We start from the raw sequence: 14,917 nt of genomic DNA, 5'->3' as shown, positions 1-14,917 counted from the left end.
TCTAAAAAGCCCCCCCCCCCCCAGTCGTCTAGTCTGACTGGAAAATTGACATGACCTTTCAGCTGTTTCAAAATTATTATTGAGCATGGCCTTGCTTTTCCAATTCTCATTGTGGTGCTACCCTTGATAACAGTGAAGATGAGAGCAACACTTCAAGACACGCTACTGCAACTAGTATTTGTTTCACATACTCAGTCTATAGGAGCATTTGGCTTAGTTCTTATTTCCCTAGAATATCTAAGGAAACAAGTTTAACCAAAAATAATATGCAGTATGGCTTGTACTTCTTGCTTTAAGTGTCTGAATCTCTTAGAGACTCAAAATGAAAAATAGGCATATTTCAAATGCCTGATACTGAACTTTTATCAGTTTCCATTTAAGACCGATGCAGCACTAGGTAGTTTTTATCTAGCTACTCATATTCAGCTTGTCATCAAGCACACAAAGCTAAAATTCAGATACATATGCTGTCTTGCGTCCAATGGAGTACCCTACTTAGATCCACACTTGGGTTGTATCTTATAAATTGATACCCTGGTGAGAGCTAAAAGTTTTCAAATTCAGAGAAATTGCTTTGATCTGTTTTTGTTGAAGATAACTAGGTTTGACATGTTAATGGAAAAAATGTGTCCAAAATGCAGTTCCTGTTTTCACTGTGTCATTGTTTAAGCTCTGTATACTAATGCTTGGGAGCAAATGAACCATTTCTTTGTGTTTTGGCATGTTTTGTGAGCAAAACATAGCGTTTCTCAGCACCACATTGCTATGGATTTTTTTTTTTCTTGAAGCTGCTTTTAGACAATTCCAAGAAGATTAATTTCACACTATCTGCTTCTGAAAGATGCATTTGACATTCAGACAGTTCCACGGGGTGTTACTGTATGAATTAAAGGGGGTTTTGACTCTGGGTTTTCCTGCTACACTGCAAATATTGCTTGCAATTTCTGGTGGGTAGTTCACACATCCTTCACTTTCATCCTTTACATTCCTGTCCTTTCTGTAAGCCTCTGAAGGACTGGACACAACAGGTGTTTTTTGTTCCCTCTTTGGGAGTTGGTAGCTTTAGCAGATTATATTCATGTTACTCTGATCTGTTACCACAGACTAATGTTTGTCCTTAAATTTGCAGCAAGTAATGCTGTGCATTTTTCATTTGTGTTGTGTTTTGTCCTTGAAGATACGTGTGCAAGTGCTGCTGTCTTTCTAGTCAAGGATGGCGTAATGGCTCTGTGCTTTTTGCTGGGAGTATCTCCTCAGCTATTAGACCAGCTGGCCTGTAAAATTCTTATCTAGTGCAAATGGTTCATACTTTGCTCTTTCTGTGAAGTTCTGTTAGTGACATTTTCCTCCCTCCCTCCTTGTGTGGATCTAAGGGGAATAGTTCCAAAAAGAAAATTTACACTTTATTTTGAGGGACGGTGGTGTGTTTTTACTGACATTCCAGAATTGCAGCTCTCAGTATTGCAGCAGTCTGTGTATCACAAAGTTGTACATCTCACCATTTGTGGAATTTCTTTTCTAAGGACAATAGTATTTTAGTGACTTGACTTTTACAGATATTAATGGAAGTAGGTCTTGGGGAGTTTGGTGGGGTTTTTTTTAAGCTTAAGTGGAGGTACATGACCTTTTTTTTTTTTTAAAGGGCAAGAATTACTGATATTCTGCTAAATTGGGTGAATTTGCACCCACTGTTTTTAACAAGAGAAGTGAATGGGAGATGTGGCAAATAAAGTATGTACCACGCATGAAGTTTTGGCTTGCTTTAGAATTGTGTGATAAGTTCATAATGTGTTCTGTGCTTTGCCTAATGAAGATTGTAGCCCTTAAATACTCTGAGGAATAGGCTACCTCCAGAAGAATGTTTTTAAAAAGTATGTGTACTTGCAATCAAAATAATCAGACCAGTGAAATAATGGTAGTGACTGGGTTCTATAAAAATGCAGGTATCCGTGACTACCATATTTTCCTGTAATAGTTGGGGTAGGTAGATACTAGTTTAGAGCAAGAAAAGTTTTGAGGCAGCCTTTGAAGGGATCGCGATAGAATTGAAGTGATTCTGAAGTGTAATGTATATAACATTCTTCTGAAGTTCTGAAGAAAACTTCGTGAGAGTTTTCTTACACGTTGAAAACAGCAGCTTTATGCAGTCTTTTGATTTTTCAGAAAGCAGATTCTCATTAAGGCTCTACTAGAAGAAAATGCAGTTTGAGTACGGTATTTGTAGATTCTGTTGTATAGTAAATGCATTTTCACTTTGTCTTGTGAAGGTCTGTTTGAGGGAGCCAGGCACTTTAGCTTGCTGCTTTTGCAGACAGCCATGTCCTGTCTTGAGCCACAGGATCCAGGATGTTATCCTCAGTTGTTTGTTCTTAGCATCCTGATGAGTCAGTATTGACTGTTCATGGTACGCACTGTGTGTGAGGGTTAGTATTTATACACCCGATCACGATTGTGAATAGTGAGGTGCTTGCAATAACTTGTCTTATTCTTACGGGCTTTCTTGCAGTAGGAACAATCGGCAGCAGTGCTGTTGTAATGACAATGAATTTAATGTCTCCGTAAATATTGTCTTGAACTTATCTTAAGGTTTTTCTTTCTTGGGGATTTAAAGAAGTTTAAAAGTTCTCAGAAAATAGAATTTTAATGCCAGTATCATCTTAACTGAAAACAAACGAACACACAACTTTGAGAGCTTGAAGCTTCCTTAAAAACTTCTCTTGTTAGCTAACAGACAGATATACTTTAACTGCTAACTGCCTTATACCACATTCAGGCTTCTGACATCTCAAATTTTATTTCTTAAATTTTGTCTAAATCTTAACCGTGTTCCCAGGTGCTATTCAGAAAGGGTGTGTGTGTAGAATTTCAACTTCTGCTACCCTTAGTAGCCAATATGTATAAATGATTTTTGCTAACAGCAATTTTGAATTACCAGAAATTAATGCCATACAACCAAAGGAAGCTATTTCACTGTCTCCCAACTTACAAAGTTATGTAATGCTTTGAGATAAAGATGTCATGCAGAGCTTTTTTCTTTCTCTTTTTTTCATTGAGTTACTTGCATATGTGTTACTTACACTGAATTCTTTAGCTTCTTTCCCATAAATTTTAGTGGAAGAAAATACATTTTGCTCTTTCATTTGTAAAGTCTAGAATATGAAAACACAGTTTGAGACTGTTTAATGAAGGAACCTGGCGATGTAAGTATTATAATTTCCTTTATGTTTGTGGCAGGCAACAGGATTACCTTGTTAAACTTCTGGCTTATGTATGAAAAATATCAGAAAAGTAAAGGGCAAATTGAAAGTAGTTTTATAGTTGCCTTTACTTCATATGCTTTTCTTAAGCAACAAATTGCCATAATTGAAGTTTGGCAGCTTTTTTTAATGAAAAACTAAACTATGGGTTAAACTCCTTGGTTTAATACAATTTGTGTTTCTGTTAACTAGCAGCAGAATTTCAGCATTTGCTACTTACTGGTAGAGAAGAAAAATTCCACAGCACTGCCAGTACAGGTTAGTTTAATCTGTAAGTACCTGATGTTCCTATTTGAAATAATTTGTTCAAATGATACCACTTAAATGCGAGGGGAATTTTGGTCTCTGAAATGTGAATGTATCTGTTATCTACTACTGTTTTCAGTAGTGAGTGAACGTCTAGATTTTTTTTGAAGATCTGTAATGGTTTTAACTACGCTTGTGGGTAGGTAATATCTGCAAGCACTTCTAAGGAAAATTTAATACGGAACCTTAAGAAATAGCCATTGGTGTTATTGAAAAGTGTGAAGATCTAAAGTTGAGGTCACTTCTTCAGTAACATGCCTATTATAAAAGAGGCTGTTTTATCAGTGAACCAATTATAGGATACTGTATTTGTTGTGTTGGGGAATAAGCATTTCTGTTTGTAAGAATCCGTAGCAGTAATGTAAATCTTTTCCATTTTTGTTAGCTATTGCTAATTACTGTCTCCTACCAACAGATTTTTACTTTGTTAGGCCTGTAAGCCAGGAGCTTCTTGTTCTCTGATTTTTTTCGTTTTGTTTTGTTGGCCCATTTCAGCACTTCAGGGGCTACCTACAAATGAGGTTTTGCCCAGCTGTTTTATCTTACTCCAGAGTTACTGCTCTGCCTCTGTTCTTTTTTCCTTCTACCCTATTCCATATTCGTGGAAATTTTGGCATTTTATTTTTATTTTATAGAATATTTTACACCTCAAAATAGGAGAGATTCTTTGTGATTGGGTAAAAGATGCAACCTTTTCCAGAATAGCTACATACATTTATTTTTATTTAAGCTTTGTGTACCTCATCTCTACATATCAGCATGGGAGATGAAGACTTTCTGTGCTGTGGCACATAGCATAGTTTCACAGCTGGATGAGCTGTAAAACTCCTGTGCTTTAATTCACTTCTCAAGGGCATGTTATCACATGGTGAATTTGAGGGTCTTTTGACATTATTGGTGGATATAGAAACTAGGCATTGGAAAGATCATACTAGTGTGGTAGCTGAACAGACACTTGAATAGTTTTGCCAGCTCATCTGTATGGTCTAGAGTAGTTTCATGAGTGACTTGACGCTTCCAGCAGTATTGCTTATTTTAGAATTTTGAAATCTTATGTGACGCTGCAGAATTCGTCATACTAACATAAAAAGTTTCAAGGGGATTGTATCTTCCCAGGTTTTAGAATAGTTGCAGTTGAAGCCTGTCTCCTGGCATCTTCTCTACATCAGTTCTCAGTCATTCACACTAAATTGCTTTATCTGCAAAACTAGCTACATGCCAATTTTTGAATAATGTTGCATAGGTGTTTCTTCCTAGAAGAAAAAAAAAGGAAAGTTATATAATAAAATTTATAACTTACCTTTGCCTGTATTTCCTAAATCTTAATGGCAGATGTGCATGAGTAATAGGGATACCTTGCTGTGAGGCCATTATCCTATTAACAGCATGAATGCATCTTTCTTTTAACTTCTGTGGTTGACCCTAGTTGATACTTAATGCAATGCTCATAATAAGTCGGAATGAGTAACTGATTGCTTTTGGCTGCTGAATTACTTTGTGAAGTCTCAGTTTTGACAGTGGTTGGATGCTGACCTGCACTACTTGTAACACCAGCTTGGCGATCATTGGGGATAACTAAAGGGTAGTGGTGTTCTCTAGTGTCTTATCAATAAAAAGTGTCTTTGTCCAGGGTAGATCCTAATATGAACTCTTGTAGAAAGTCATATCTTTTATGGCAATTCATTACAGTACTTTTTGGTAGAATTAAGTTTATTTTCTTTTGAGACGGGACCAAAACAGTACTAGGAATCTGAGCTTTCATAACCAGGTGAGCAGTCTAAGTTGTAGCTCAACTTCTGATACACCGTTACAGCAGCTGTACAGTCTAATGTGGTTCAGAAGTCTTCCTTCCCAGTTCTGGTACGGTATATATGGAACAGTGAATCAGTTCATGGTATTTCCTTCTAGACTTCTGCCTGATGACTCTGAATCACCCCTTCAGAGATTCTGGTCACTGTGCAGCGAACCCAGACTCCAAACTGTTTTTAGCACCTTCTTAAAGGTACCTTAAAGCACGATTGAATTATGTCCCCTCTGAGTAGCAGTGCAGCCACAGAAGTTAGTGTGTCATGAAGGTTTTTTCCATAACTTGATACTGCTTTTGTGTAAGTAGTATGAAAGGGATGGGATCGTTGATCTTTTTCAAAAGACGGGTGGCAAAGTATTGATGTTGAACTTAATTTGAGAAAGTGACAGACTGGTAAGTATGTGCATCACTTTAATGCATGCAAATAGTAGTAACAGTAACTAGCTTAATTTTATAGCATTCAGTTTACAGAGAAGATTCAAAGAAAATACGGAGCTAACATCATTTGCATCCACTGAGAACCTTCTATGAACTGTATGCTTCAGGAATGGATCATTGCACATATACACATCTGTAATGTGTGTCTGCTACTTTGTAACAGTCTCTGATTAAACAGAAGTGAACCACTGTTTCTGTGTATTTTTTCTCCTCTTGAGGACCTATTTAAATTATTATTGCAACGAATGATAGCTGTTCCAAAGTAAGTATAAAATCCACCTTCACTCATGTTACGGTTTGAATAACTTTGTACTAGCTCTCCTGATTGTCTATAAACCACAAAAACTCATTCATGTGAGCATTATACCTGGAGACAAGCAAATGAATCCTGACTTCATAACCTGTAACTTCCTTTTGCTGCTGATCTGCTGTCCTTCTGCTGAACTGACTACAAAAAAATTGACGATTTAAGTTGGAAGAGTCAGGGAATATGGAGGAAAGTATCTTAATAGCACTTTCATAAAACCTGGTAAGAGAGGGCATGCTGTTAAGTGATCTGTTCTAAACCCTTTTAGAGCAGAATGCTGGAGAGAGGAGGTAGCTTTGAGGATGTGTGTCCTTGCAACTCCTGTCTGCTATGCCAGTTGGTCTCATTTAGCTACCACTGTTTACTCATAGATTAATTTCTAAGAGGTGGTAAAAGGAAGGTAGATCCGTTGTTTTAATGCTACACAACCTGGAACAATTCATGGCATTTTGAGTTGGATATGTGTAGTGAGAAGGAGCTTAACACTAAGTAGAGGACCCTTTGAGGAAGACTACTACTTTGCATGAGCTCTTTAATGGAGTTTGTCTTCTCGCCCTTTCGGCTCTCAGGAAATCTGAGGGGGCATTTGAAAAATGGGAACTGCTTTGTCCTAAAAGCTGGCTAGAGCAAGGGGTTTTGGGTGTTGCCTGGCCGGTTAAAGCACTCCCAAGTTTGATTTATCAGATGCTTGGGGAATTGAATATGACTGGGTAAAGAGCAAGAAGGATGGGTCTGTACTTTCTGCCCTGTGAGCCTCAGTAGCTTGTTTTGCAATGCAGGACTCCGAGTGCTGGTCTGCAGGTTTATGCTTTTTATGCGGGGCATGGGGGGAGGATTGTGTTTATAATATCCTGATGAGGTAAAGAGTTTGGATCTCAGCCTTTAGTTTCTAAGAGGTAGAAATGGGTATCTTTGAAAAGTAAGACCCCTACTTAGGCCTCAGAGGAAAGGCTCAAGAGTCTGCGGTGGTGTGGGTTACACAGCGAAGGATAGCGTAACTACAGTATGAAATCGGGTGTGCCTGCAGGCAGGAAGGAAACGAGTTATGAGACGGATCTTCTTGGCCCAGTCTTCTGGCTTTAATTTTTCGTCATGGTAACAGTTTCTTTTTGAAAACAAAAGCTATGCTTTTGCCACAGCATTTGAGCAGGTTGTATAAACTGTTAAGTAGTTAATGCTTTCTTTTAGCTCCTACACTTTTCAGTAAGTTTGCACATCCTCTTTCTGCTCGGGGTTGAAGCCATCCTTATGCTCCATGCTAGACTGAAGAAAGCTGCCTTTGCCCAATTAAATTTTCAAACATACACAGCCCCCTCCCTGTCCCCTGCATCAGGGATGGGGGACAGAGGGGGCTTTCTCTAGCACCCCAGCTCCCTTGCTCCTAGCAGTTCAGATGCTGTCATGGTTTGCTCCTTCAACGTACCTTCCTAGCTCACCTTGGGGAAAGCTGCCTTTGATGTGCTTACCCTCTTAAGGTTAAGCTTAACCCTTAAGCGTTCACTTAACCCTGGTGAAGTCTGCGGATTTCCCAAGCAAAAAGGGCAGCCCGCCAAGAGTCTACTTTGCTGTTGTGTCTTCCAGGTTGAAGGCAGGGGAAGGAGACAAGTATTGCCTGGCCAGCAGTCACAAGCTTTGTTTCTGCTTCCTGAGGCCAGATGGTGAAGGCTTGGACTAGACAAAATGGTCTTTGGTTTCATCCTGTTTGAGACATCGTTTGTCCTGAATTCGTAGTGGCTTGCAATTCCTTTTACAGTTTTCGGCTGTGCCCAGATCTTGGCAGAAGTTGGAAAAGCAAATCATACCTTGCTACTGTTAGAACTACATCTTCAGGTAGGATAATTAAGCTTGTGTAGAAATGGTAATTCTTCTTAAAGGTTGTTTATTAGATTAAAACTTAAGCTATATGACAGGTTTTCTGGAAATTTTAGTAACTATCAGTATCAAGCAATGGGAAAGTCCAAGAATAACAGGCAGCTTTATTACTGGAAGCGTAATGTGACATGATGGTTGCAGACACAAGGCTGATGACAAACTCCTTTGCATTTTTCAAATTAGTATATCAGGCTAGACAAATAATGTTTCCAAGCATGGATATATACAATAGACAAATTTGAATTGTACTGTGTGGGCATTTTTTGGATAATGCTGCAAAACATTTTGCCAAGTGCAGGAATTGTTTGGACTATGAAATCATAACAGCGCTTACAAATAATCTTTTATGTCATCAGTGTCTTAACTGCTCGCGTGTCTCTGCACCCCTCCCCAGATACAGACATACCTACTAGTACAGTTTGTAATACTTACATGGAGAAGCAATGTAAGAGTGATGTAAAATTTGAGACCTGTTTTTTATCAATCCTGATGTTTGCAAAGTCAGCTTAAAAATTGCTTACTTTCCCTCTGTGCTTCTATACTGGATACTGGCTTGCAGTTGATGGGTAGATGTATTTCATACATGGTACGTGTTAGTGAGCGAAGTATGTTACAGCCAGTGTAGTATACCTGTTGTAAGTTCACTGAAACTTTTTGTTGCTGATTCAGAAAGAAGAAAAAACGTACGGTTATGTGGACAAATTCTGTTATTGATCAGGACCACCCAGAAATTAACTTAAAATCCTAATCTGTGAGCCGAGAAGAAAGAGATCCCCGCTATACCTGTTTATTCCAGAGCTCAGTTCTCCAAATACTGGGGGGAGGTCTTTTGTCTCCCCCCCCCCAGTCCCCAAGCAAATATTGCAATTATTGCTGTCTTAACTTTGAAATCTTGCTTTTGGTGACTCCAAAACTATCAAAGGCTTCTGTTTCAAGGTACGTTTTACTAGTAGGTTTCAAATTTTTTTAGATACTTGGTCGTTATTGCAGTAGTTAAGTGTGGTTATCTTGCTACCTGGTGTTCAGCCAGTGCAGTCCACTTTTTGTTTTAAATGTGACGATGGACACTCAGTGCCATATCTTGTAACAGCACAGTAGGTACTGTTAATGTACTAAATAGCTTGTATTCTGCTGACCATCGGGCTATTTTCAACCTCAATATTGAAAGCACAAAGACCATTAAATGAAAAGCCTAAATAAAAGGTCACATTTTCATTTCCAGGGGGCACTGAATCACGATGGAGTGGCAAGATAGGGAATGCCTTCACGTGACCACGTATAAATAAATTTCTGTCCTTGGTCCAACCAGAAACTCTCTTGAGAATGTCATGAATCCCGGTGGTATTCCATACACTTCCATGTAGCCACTTCATTCTCTTCTCATCTAAGGACCCAGTAATTAACTTGTCAATTTTAGTTTTGTGCACAATCTTACCTAAGCCATAACCCTTTCCCAGAAAAAAGTGGGTGTAGATTCTTTTCTTTCTGGTAGGAACATCTTTCATCTTGATGTCATATAAACGTTTCAGAGTTTGAAGGGCTGAGTTTAGAATTTCGTCTTTATCTGGATTGGGCTCTTTGTCTAATGCCTCATCTGGCCAGTACAGCAAGGTGAGCAAAAAATGGGCGCTTGCTGGAAATGCTCTTTTTCCTTTAAAGAATCTTACACTGAGCTCACGAAGAGTTTGCAGCGGAAGAAGTTTGGCTGATCCTGGTGCTAAGCATGTTAATGTGATGTGGCACAAAATATAATTGATCAGATCGTTGTCCTCCAGCCTGTCCCTTAGTGGGTTTTCTGTATAGAAACTAAGGATCTTTTCTACCTTTTCAGCTGACCTATGCTCTTTCTTATCTGCTAAGAATGACAGGATATTAGTGACGCTACCTCCGCCACTCTTATAAATATTCATGCGTCTAGTCAGCTGGCTCTCGGGGCCACCGTTGCTGTCCTCGCTAAGTGATGTTGAGATGAAGAACTTGGCGTATACCTCAGACTGTCTCTTTAGCCATTTTCTAGGATTATAAATTTGTTCTTCCTTTTCATCTTTCTCATCTTCCTCTTCCTTCTCGTGGTTTTTATCTGTTTGGAAATAACTTAGGTCTTCCGAAATCCATTCCAGAGCATTGTACAGGTTCTGGCGTAAGCCTTTGAGGCGGGAGTGAAGCCTTCCCCATGCTTTTTTAATGTCTTCAGGAATGTAATCTGTGATCAGGTATTTCACAAGCTCGGAATATTCCCCCTCTGGATTTCTGCGAAATACATGGACTGTGGACAAAAATCTAAGGAGACGACATCCTACTTCTACTTCTCCAAAATAGCCAGCGTTGTTCATGCTGTCACGTTCTGCTTTTGCAGCCTGTTGTGCAGCCCTGAAGCATTTCATAGCTTTAAGAGCAATCTCGATCTTTTGAATGATGCTTTCAGGAGTGTCCCCCTCTGTCATTTTATCCACAGTGAAACTAAACCACTTCCTGTAAACTTGACCTTCTGTATCTAAAATAAAAGAATCATTCGGCAAATGAAATTTTGCAACCCCTGCCCAGTGTTCTGCATCTTTAAATTTTTCATTGTTGTAATGCAGTCTGGCGAGCTGCTGGGCGAAAAAGGGATCTTTTCCAAGGAGTTCATATGCAGCTTTTAAAACAGCGATAGCTTTTTCACAGTCTTCAGCTTTACAGACATGTTCAATGAATGGGGAGAAGAGAGTGTCAGTATTGTCGCCCCTGCTTCTTTTATCACGTCGAATAAACAGATCTCTGATGAACTTTTTGAATTCCTCTCGTCCAAATCTGTTTTCAAAGAGTGTCTTTTCCTGAAGAAGAGTCATTGCAAGTTGACTTTGAGGTTCATTCCCTGAAAGCTGATGCAGAATTTCTTTTGCAACCAGACAGTGTATTATCTGAACGGATGAAATATAGGTGGTACTTTCCCTTAGCTCAATAAAAATCATTCTTGCTTGTTCACTCAAGTGACTTTTGAAATCGTATGCTCTTGATTTCCTTTCTGTATATACCCCCAGTCCCAGAAAAGCCTCACAGTGTGACAATGAAACATACGAATTGGGTACATAAAAATTAAGCAAAGCCACGTAACGCATCAAGCATGTATCACGAGAAGAATGGTCTATGTCTTGTAATATGTGCCCTACAAAGTCTCTCACATATGTTTCATTGAACTCCTCACACATCAGGACAAACGTAAGTATGAATTCTGGCTTGACATCTTTCTGCTTCAGTTTTTCAAGTTTAGTTCTGAACAGACTTTTCTCTGAGTCCGTCAGCTTGTGAGTGACAGCAACTGTGTCCAGTGGAGAAGCCTTGCAGAGCCTTTCAGGGTCATTGGATCGTCTACAGCACATGAGGATGAAGTAAGGTCTGGGGGAATTAATTTTCCTAGTTGCTACAGCATCCATTAACTCATTCCTTAGTTCTTCTAAATAGTCTTCGTCATAATCCTCAATCAGGAGGAGCACAGGAAGACAATGACTGATTTCTTTTTCTTCGTAATCTCTAAATGCAAGTGCGTGCTCACAAACAGTTGCAGGTGAGTATGAGACTTTGATAACAGCACATCGTAAGTCCTTTCTTCTTTTCCACAGGACTTGCCGTGCTATTGTGCTCCCACCACTTCCAGGATGGTGAAATATCTTTAGTTTAGCCACGGAATAGTTGAGTCTGCCTCCTCGTAAAATGTCATCTAGGAGTTTGCTAGCATCCTTACATGCTTCGCGTTCGATGATTTCCCCACAGTGTCTTTTATCAGCAAGCCAGAAGTTTTCCCAGATGATCTTTCTCCCTCGGTAAAAATTTTGTTCTATTTCTTGTATTTCTTTTTCAGTCAAAAGATCTAATTTGATGTCATCACATTGGTCAGCACAAAGGATTTCTAGAGAAAACAGTTTCTCTTCTTCCAGCGAGGGAAGTGTACATAGCCCTCTAGTGGAAACGGGCAGATGTCTGGGTTGTGCTGTAGAAGGCAGCATTGTTTGAATGGTGGCATCTACGTGGCTTAGTTTCATACCCACAATACTGCACTGTTCCAGTGTCTCAATGCTGCAGGATGCCTGAGCTAGATTAGCCCACTTCGTGTAATTCTCTCTGGACTCTGCAATGCAAACGATGTACTCTGTGCCATTCATCTCTGTATAGAATTCCTGAAAAGTGTCCACAAGTGGTTTCTGCACTGGTGATAGCAATAGGAAAAGCACAATGAAAGACCGCTTTGGCAGGATTTCATCACAGATACGAGTAATTGCTTTCTTAAGGTATTTTTTTTTGGTTCTAATCCATGTATTTTCATCACAAGGTTTTTCATCCCCGATGAAGTCACTGCGCCCATTGCAGAATATCCAGCTGGTCTGATCAAACAGGCACAAATGTTTCTGAGCGGGGGGGTTGCCAGTCTTACTTTCATTGGAAAAATCCTGTAAAAAAAAAGGCCTCGTTGCATGGTGTTCTTTGTACTTGCTATACAGCCCTGACAGATTAGAATTTTCATCAAAGTCAAAGACGCAGAAAATGTTCAAGTGCATTAGAAAGTTGATATAGTTCAGATTATCCTTTTCACATCTGTTTGTGACAAGGATGTACCGTAGGGAGTCATCCATATAGCTTTTGCCATCATTTAGTAGAATGGATAACTTTCTTCCTAAATTTTGAGCTATTTCCATATGTACTTCTGTGCTGGAGCGCTCAGCTTTTTCTCTTTGAGCATCCCTGTCTTGTAAACCCTGAATGAAAGTAGCTAGATCGTTGTGCTTCACGGGTTCAGACTTTGCTCCGAGTCTCTGATAGAGAGCTCGATCTTTTGTCAGGGTCACCTTCTGGCTGCCTTCATTGTATTTCGGCAAATACACTTCAAAAAATCTGTTTTTTACTAAACTGAATGTTGGTTCAATGTCAACCTCCACCACAAATCTTTGTTCCTGAGAGTCTTTTGAAATCACTTCAACAAAAACAGGTGGGTGGATACATTTCCTTGCAATTTCCTGTACGTTTTCACAAAAACATTTTTCTATATAATCTAACGCATCAACGTAGTATTCTCGCTCTTTGACCTTTATGCCAATGATCTGGCCGTGTTTCCAACCACTATCCTCAACGCTGTCGGTGATACCAAAATGTATGGTGCCATTTGTTCGAATGTTCATGCAGGCTGAAGCAAATCGTATCACTTCGCAGGCAAATTTTGATTGCAGTTGATTTCTGTTCAGTTCTGCAGCAATGGCAAAAGATTTGTATTCATGGCAAGGAGTGATTAAACCATTGACTCCCGATTCTGGACCAAGAACTTTGTCTTTCACATATTTGAAATCGGTATTCTGACTCCTGAATGGTCGACAGTTGCAGAGCTCTAAAACTTCGTCAGTACTTTTAAGTTGGGAGTTGTTACTTCTCCTTTGCCTCTTGCCAGAAGTAGAAGCTGTGTGGTCTCTGCTAGTTCTATCTGCCGGACCGCAGCTGTCTCCGCTTGAAGTTTTTTGAGTGGGGGCATTGCTGGGTCTTACTGGATCTGTTTGCGCATCGGTTCTGTCAGACGTTTTGCTGCTGGAATGCTTGACTTGCTGTGCATTTTCCTGTAGCCGCAGAAGTTCGTTTCTCTTGCGGATTAGCATGTGGATTTGGCCTCCCTTCATACCTATGCCTTTGAGGAAGGAGTCATCCAGTTCCACTAGCGCTGGACCTGTCACTTCTTCCGCATACAGTTTTTCTACGTACTCTTTCTTGATTCCAGTAGATTCTAGCCAACATTGGACGTGGTTCTCATCCCATTTATTCACAGGTAATGTTCTGTAATCTAGAAGTTAAAATTATGTATTAGTAATACAAACTAAAAACACATTAATGTGCTTGACAAGGCATTATAATCCTTGCAAAACTGGCCGCGTTGAATGCTAGATCGTTTTCTCTCTACCAGTCACAGTGAGAGACTGTGTCTTAACTTCTCAAATATGTCAGTTCTGATGACTAAAAGCATCCTTAACCTTAATCAAAAGCAGTCCTAAGCAACGGTACTAATAACTTAACAAATCAGTGAAGCAGGAAACTATGAGGGAGGTTTGGAAACGATCCTCAAAGGGAGCCATGGAAATAACCCAAAATGTTTTTTGAAGGGAATGATGTGATAAGGCTACCAGAACTGACAGGGGCTGAATTCTCTAAACTAGAGACGTTTGGGTAGATCATTTACCCACTTGAGTCTGTTTATTTTCTGCTAAATGAAGTTAGCATCAATACAAACCATAACATGATAAGAGTAGTGATTAGTTCCACACTAGAGATGAACCCTGAAAATGCAGATATTAAAAAATATTGCATTTTAAGTACATATAAAGTACAAATTTTCTGAAAGCAACACATACCCATTGCCTTTGATGAGGGAAATCCTGCTGTTAACGAACAAAACCCTAGAGGGGAAAAAAATAACTGTCTTCAGGTTTACAATTAACATTCCTGTGTTAGTTAAGTTGACTGACTTGTTCTGTTTTCCCAACCCCTCCCCACCTTTTTGGTCCAGGGTAGTTTCTGTACCTCTAAAAGGCCGGTCTTGCCAGCTACACTGCTTCTGTACGCCTCTGCTGCGTGAAGGCAGCTATTGCTTCTGACACACGTGGGTGCGAAGGAGGTGGGGTTTTGCTGGAGAAGCACGTGCTGACAGCTGTGCCCAGAAGATCTTCTTTTTAGTGGGGTGTCCTGGCCTGATATATGATGTCCTCTGCCTTGCTCAGGCTCCGTTTACCGGGGTACAGAGATGGACTGCAGCAGGGATAGCTAGTTCTGTGCTGCAGGAGGAAACATGTTAGATAAGCCTGCTCAGCGTAACACCAGAAATGTACGATAGACTCACATAGTCAACAGTAACCATCCATGAGCTATGGACTAGGCAACAAGGGTCACAGCGAAAGGGGCATGGTGGTGGTGATGTTTCTC

General features: G+C 39.8%; 2 protein-coding genes across 10 annotated transcripts in view; one reads left to right on the top strand and one right to left on the bottom strand.

Annotated features, from left to right (window-relative positions):
* Positions 1-5,998, top strand: part of ZNF207 (zinc finger protein 207) — a 21,869-nt gene extending 15,871 nt beyond the window's left edge. For 3 of the 9 annotated variants that reach the window (XM_009323700.1, XM_009323699.1, XM_009323695.1), the window contains one exon: positions 3,450-5,998. The gene's annotated coding sequence lies outside the window, so the exon portion shown is untranslated. Of the gene's footprint in view, positions 1-1,642; positions 1,732-3,148; positions 3,201-3,449 lie in introns of all 9 variants that reach the window. The other 6 variants (XM_009323698.1, XM_009323696.1, XM_009323701.1 and 3 more) reach the window with 5 other exon arrangements.
* Positions 5,999-8,777: 2,779 nt separating this feature from the next.
* LOC103916658 (sterile alpha motif domain-containing protein 9-like) lies at positions 8,778-14,778 on the bottom strand. The gene is made up of 3 exons (XM_009323691.1): positions 14,519-14,778; positions 14,350-14,394; positions 8,778-13,784 (listed from the first exon to the last, which is right to left on the bottom strand). Exons 2-3 carry the CDS (start codon positions 14,351-14,353, stop codon positions 9,100-9,102), a joined length of 4,689 nt encoding a protein of 1,562 aa, XP_009321966.1. The 5' UTR covers positions 14,354-14,394; positions 14,519-14,778; the 3' UTR covers positions 8,778-9,099.
* Between the last annotated feature and the right edge of the window lie 139 nt (positions 14,779-14,917).

The sequence above is a fragment of the Pygoscelis adeliae genome, unplaced genomic scaffold (genome assembly GCF_000699105.1).
Source record: "Pygoscelis adeliae isolate BGI_AS28 unplaced genomic scaffold, ASM69910v1 Scaffold75, whole genome shotgun sequence".
Taxonomy (NCBI): domain Eukaryota; kingdom Metazoa; phylum Chordata; class Aves; order Sphenisciformes; family Spheniscidae; genus Pygoscelis; species Pygoscelis adeliae.
The sequence above is the reverse complement of the archived record's forward strand: the minus strand, read 5'-3'. Positions and strand labels throughout refer to the sequence as shown.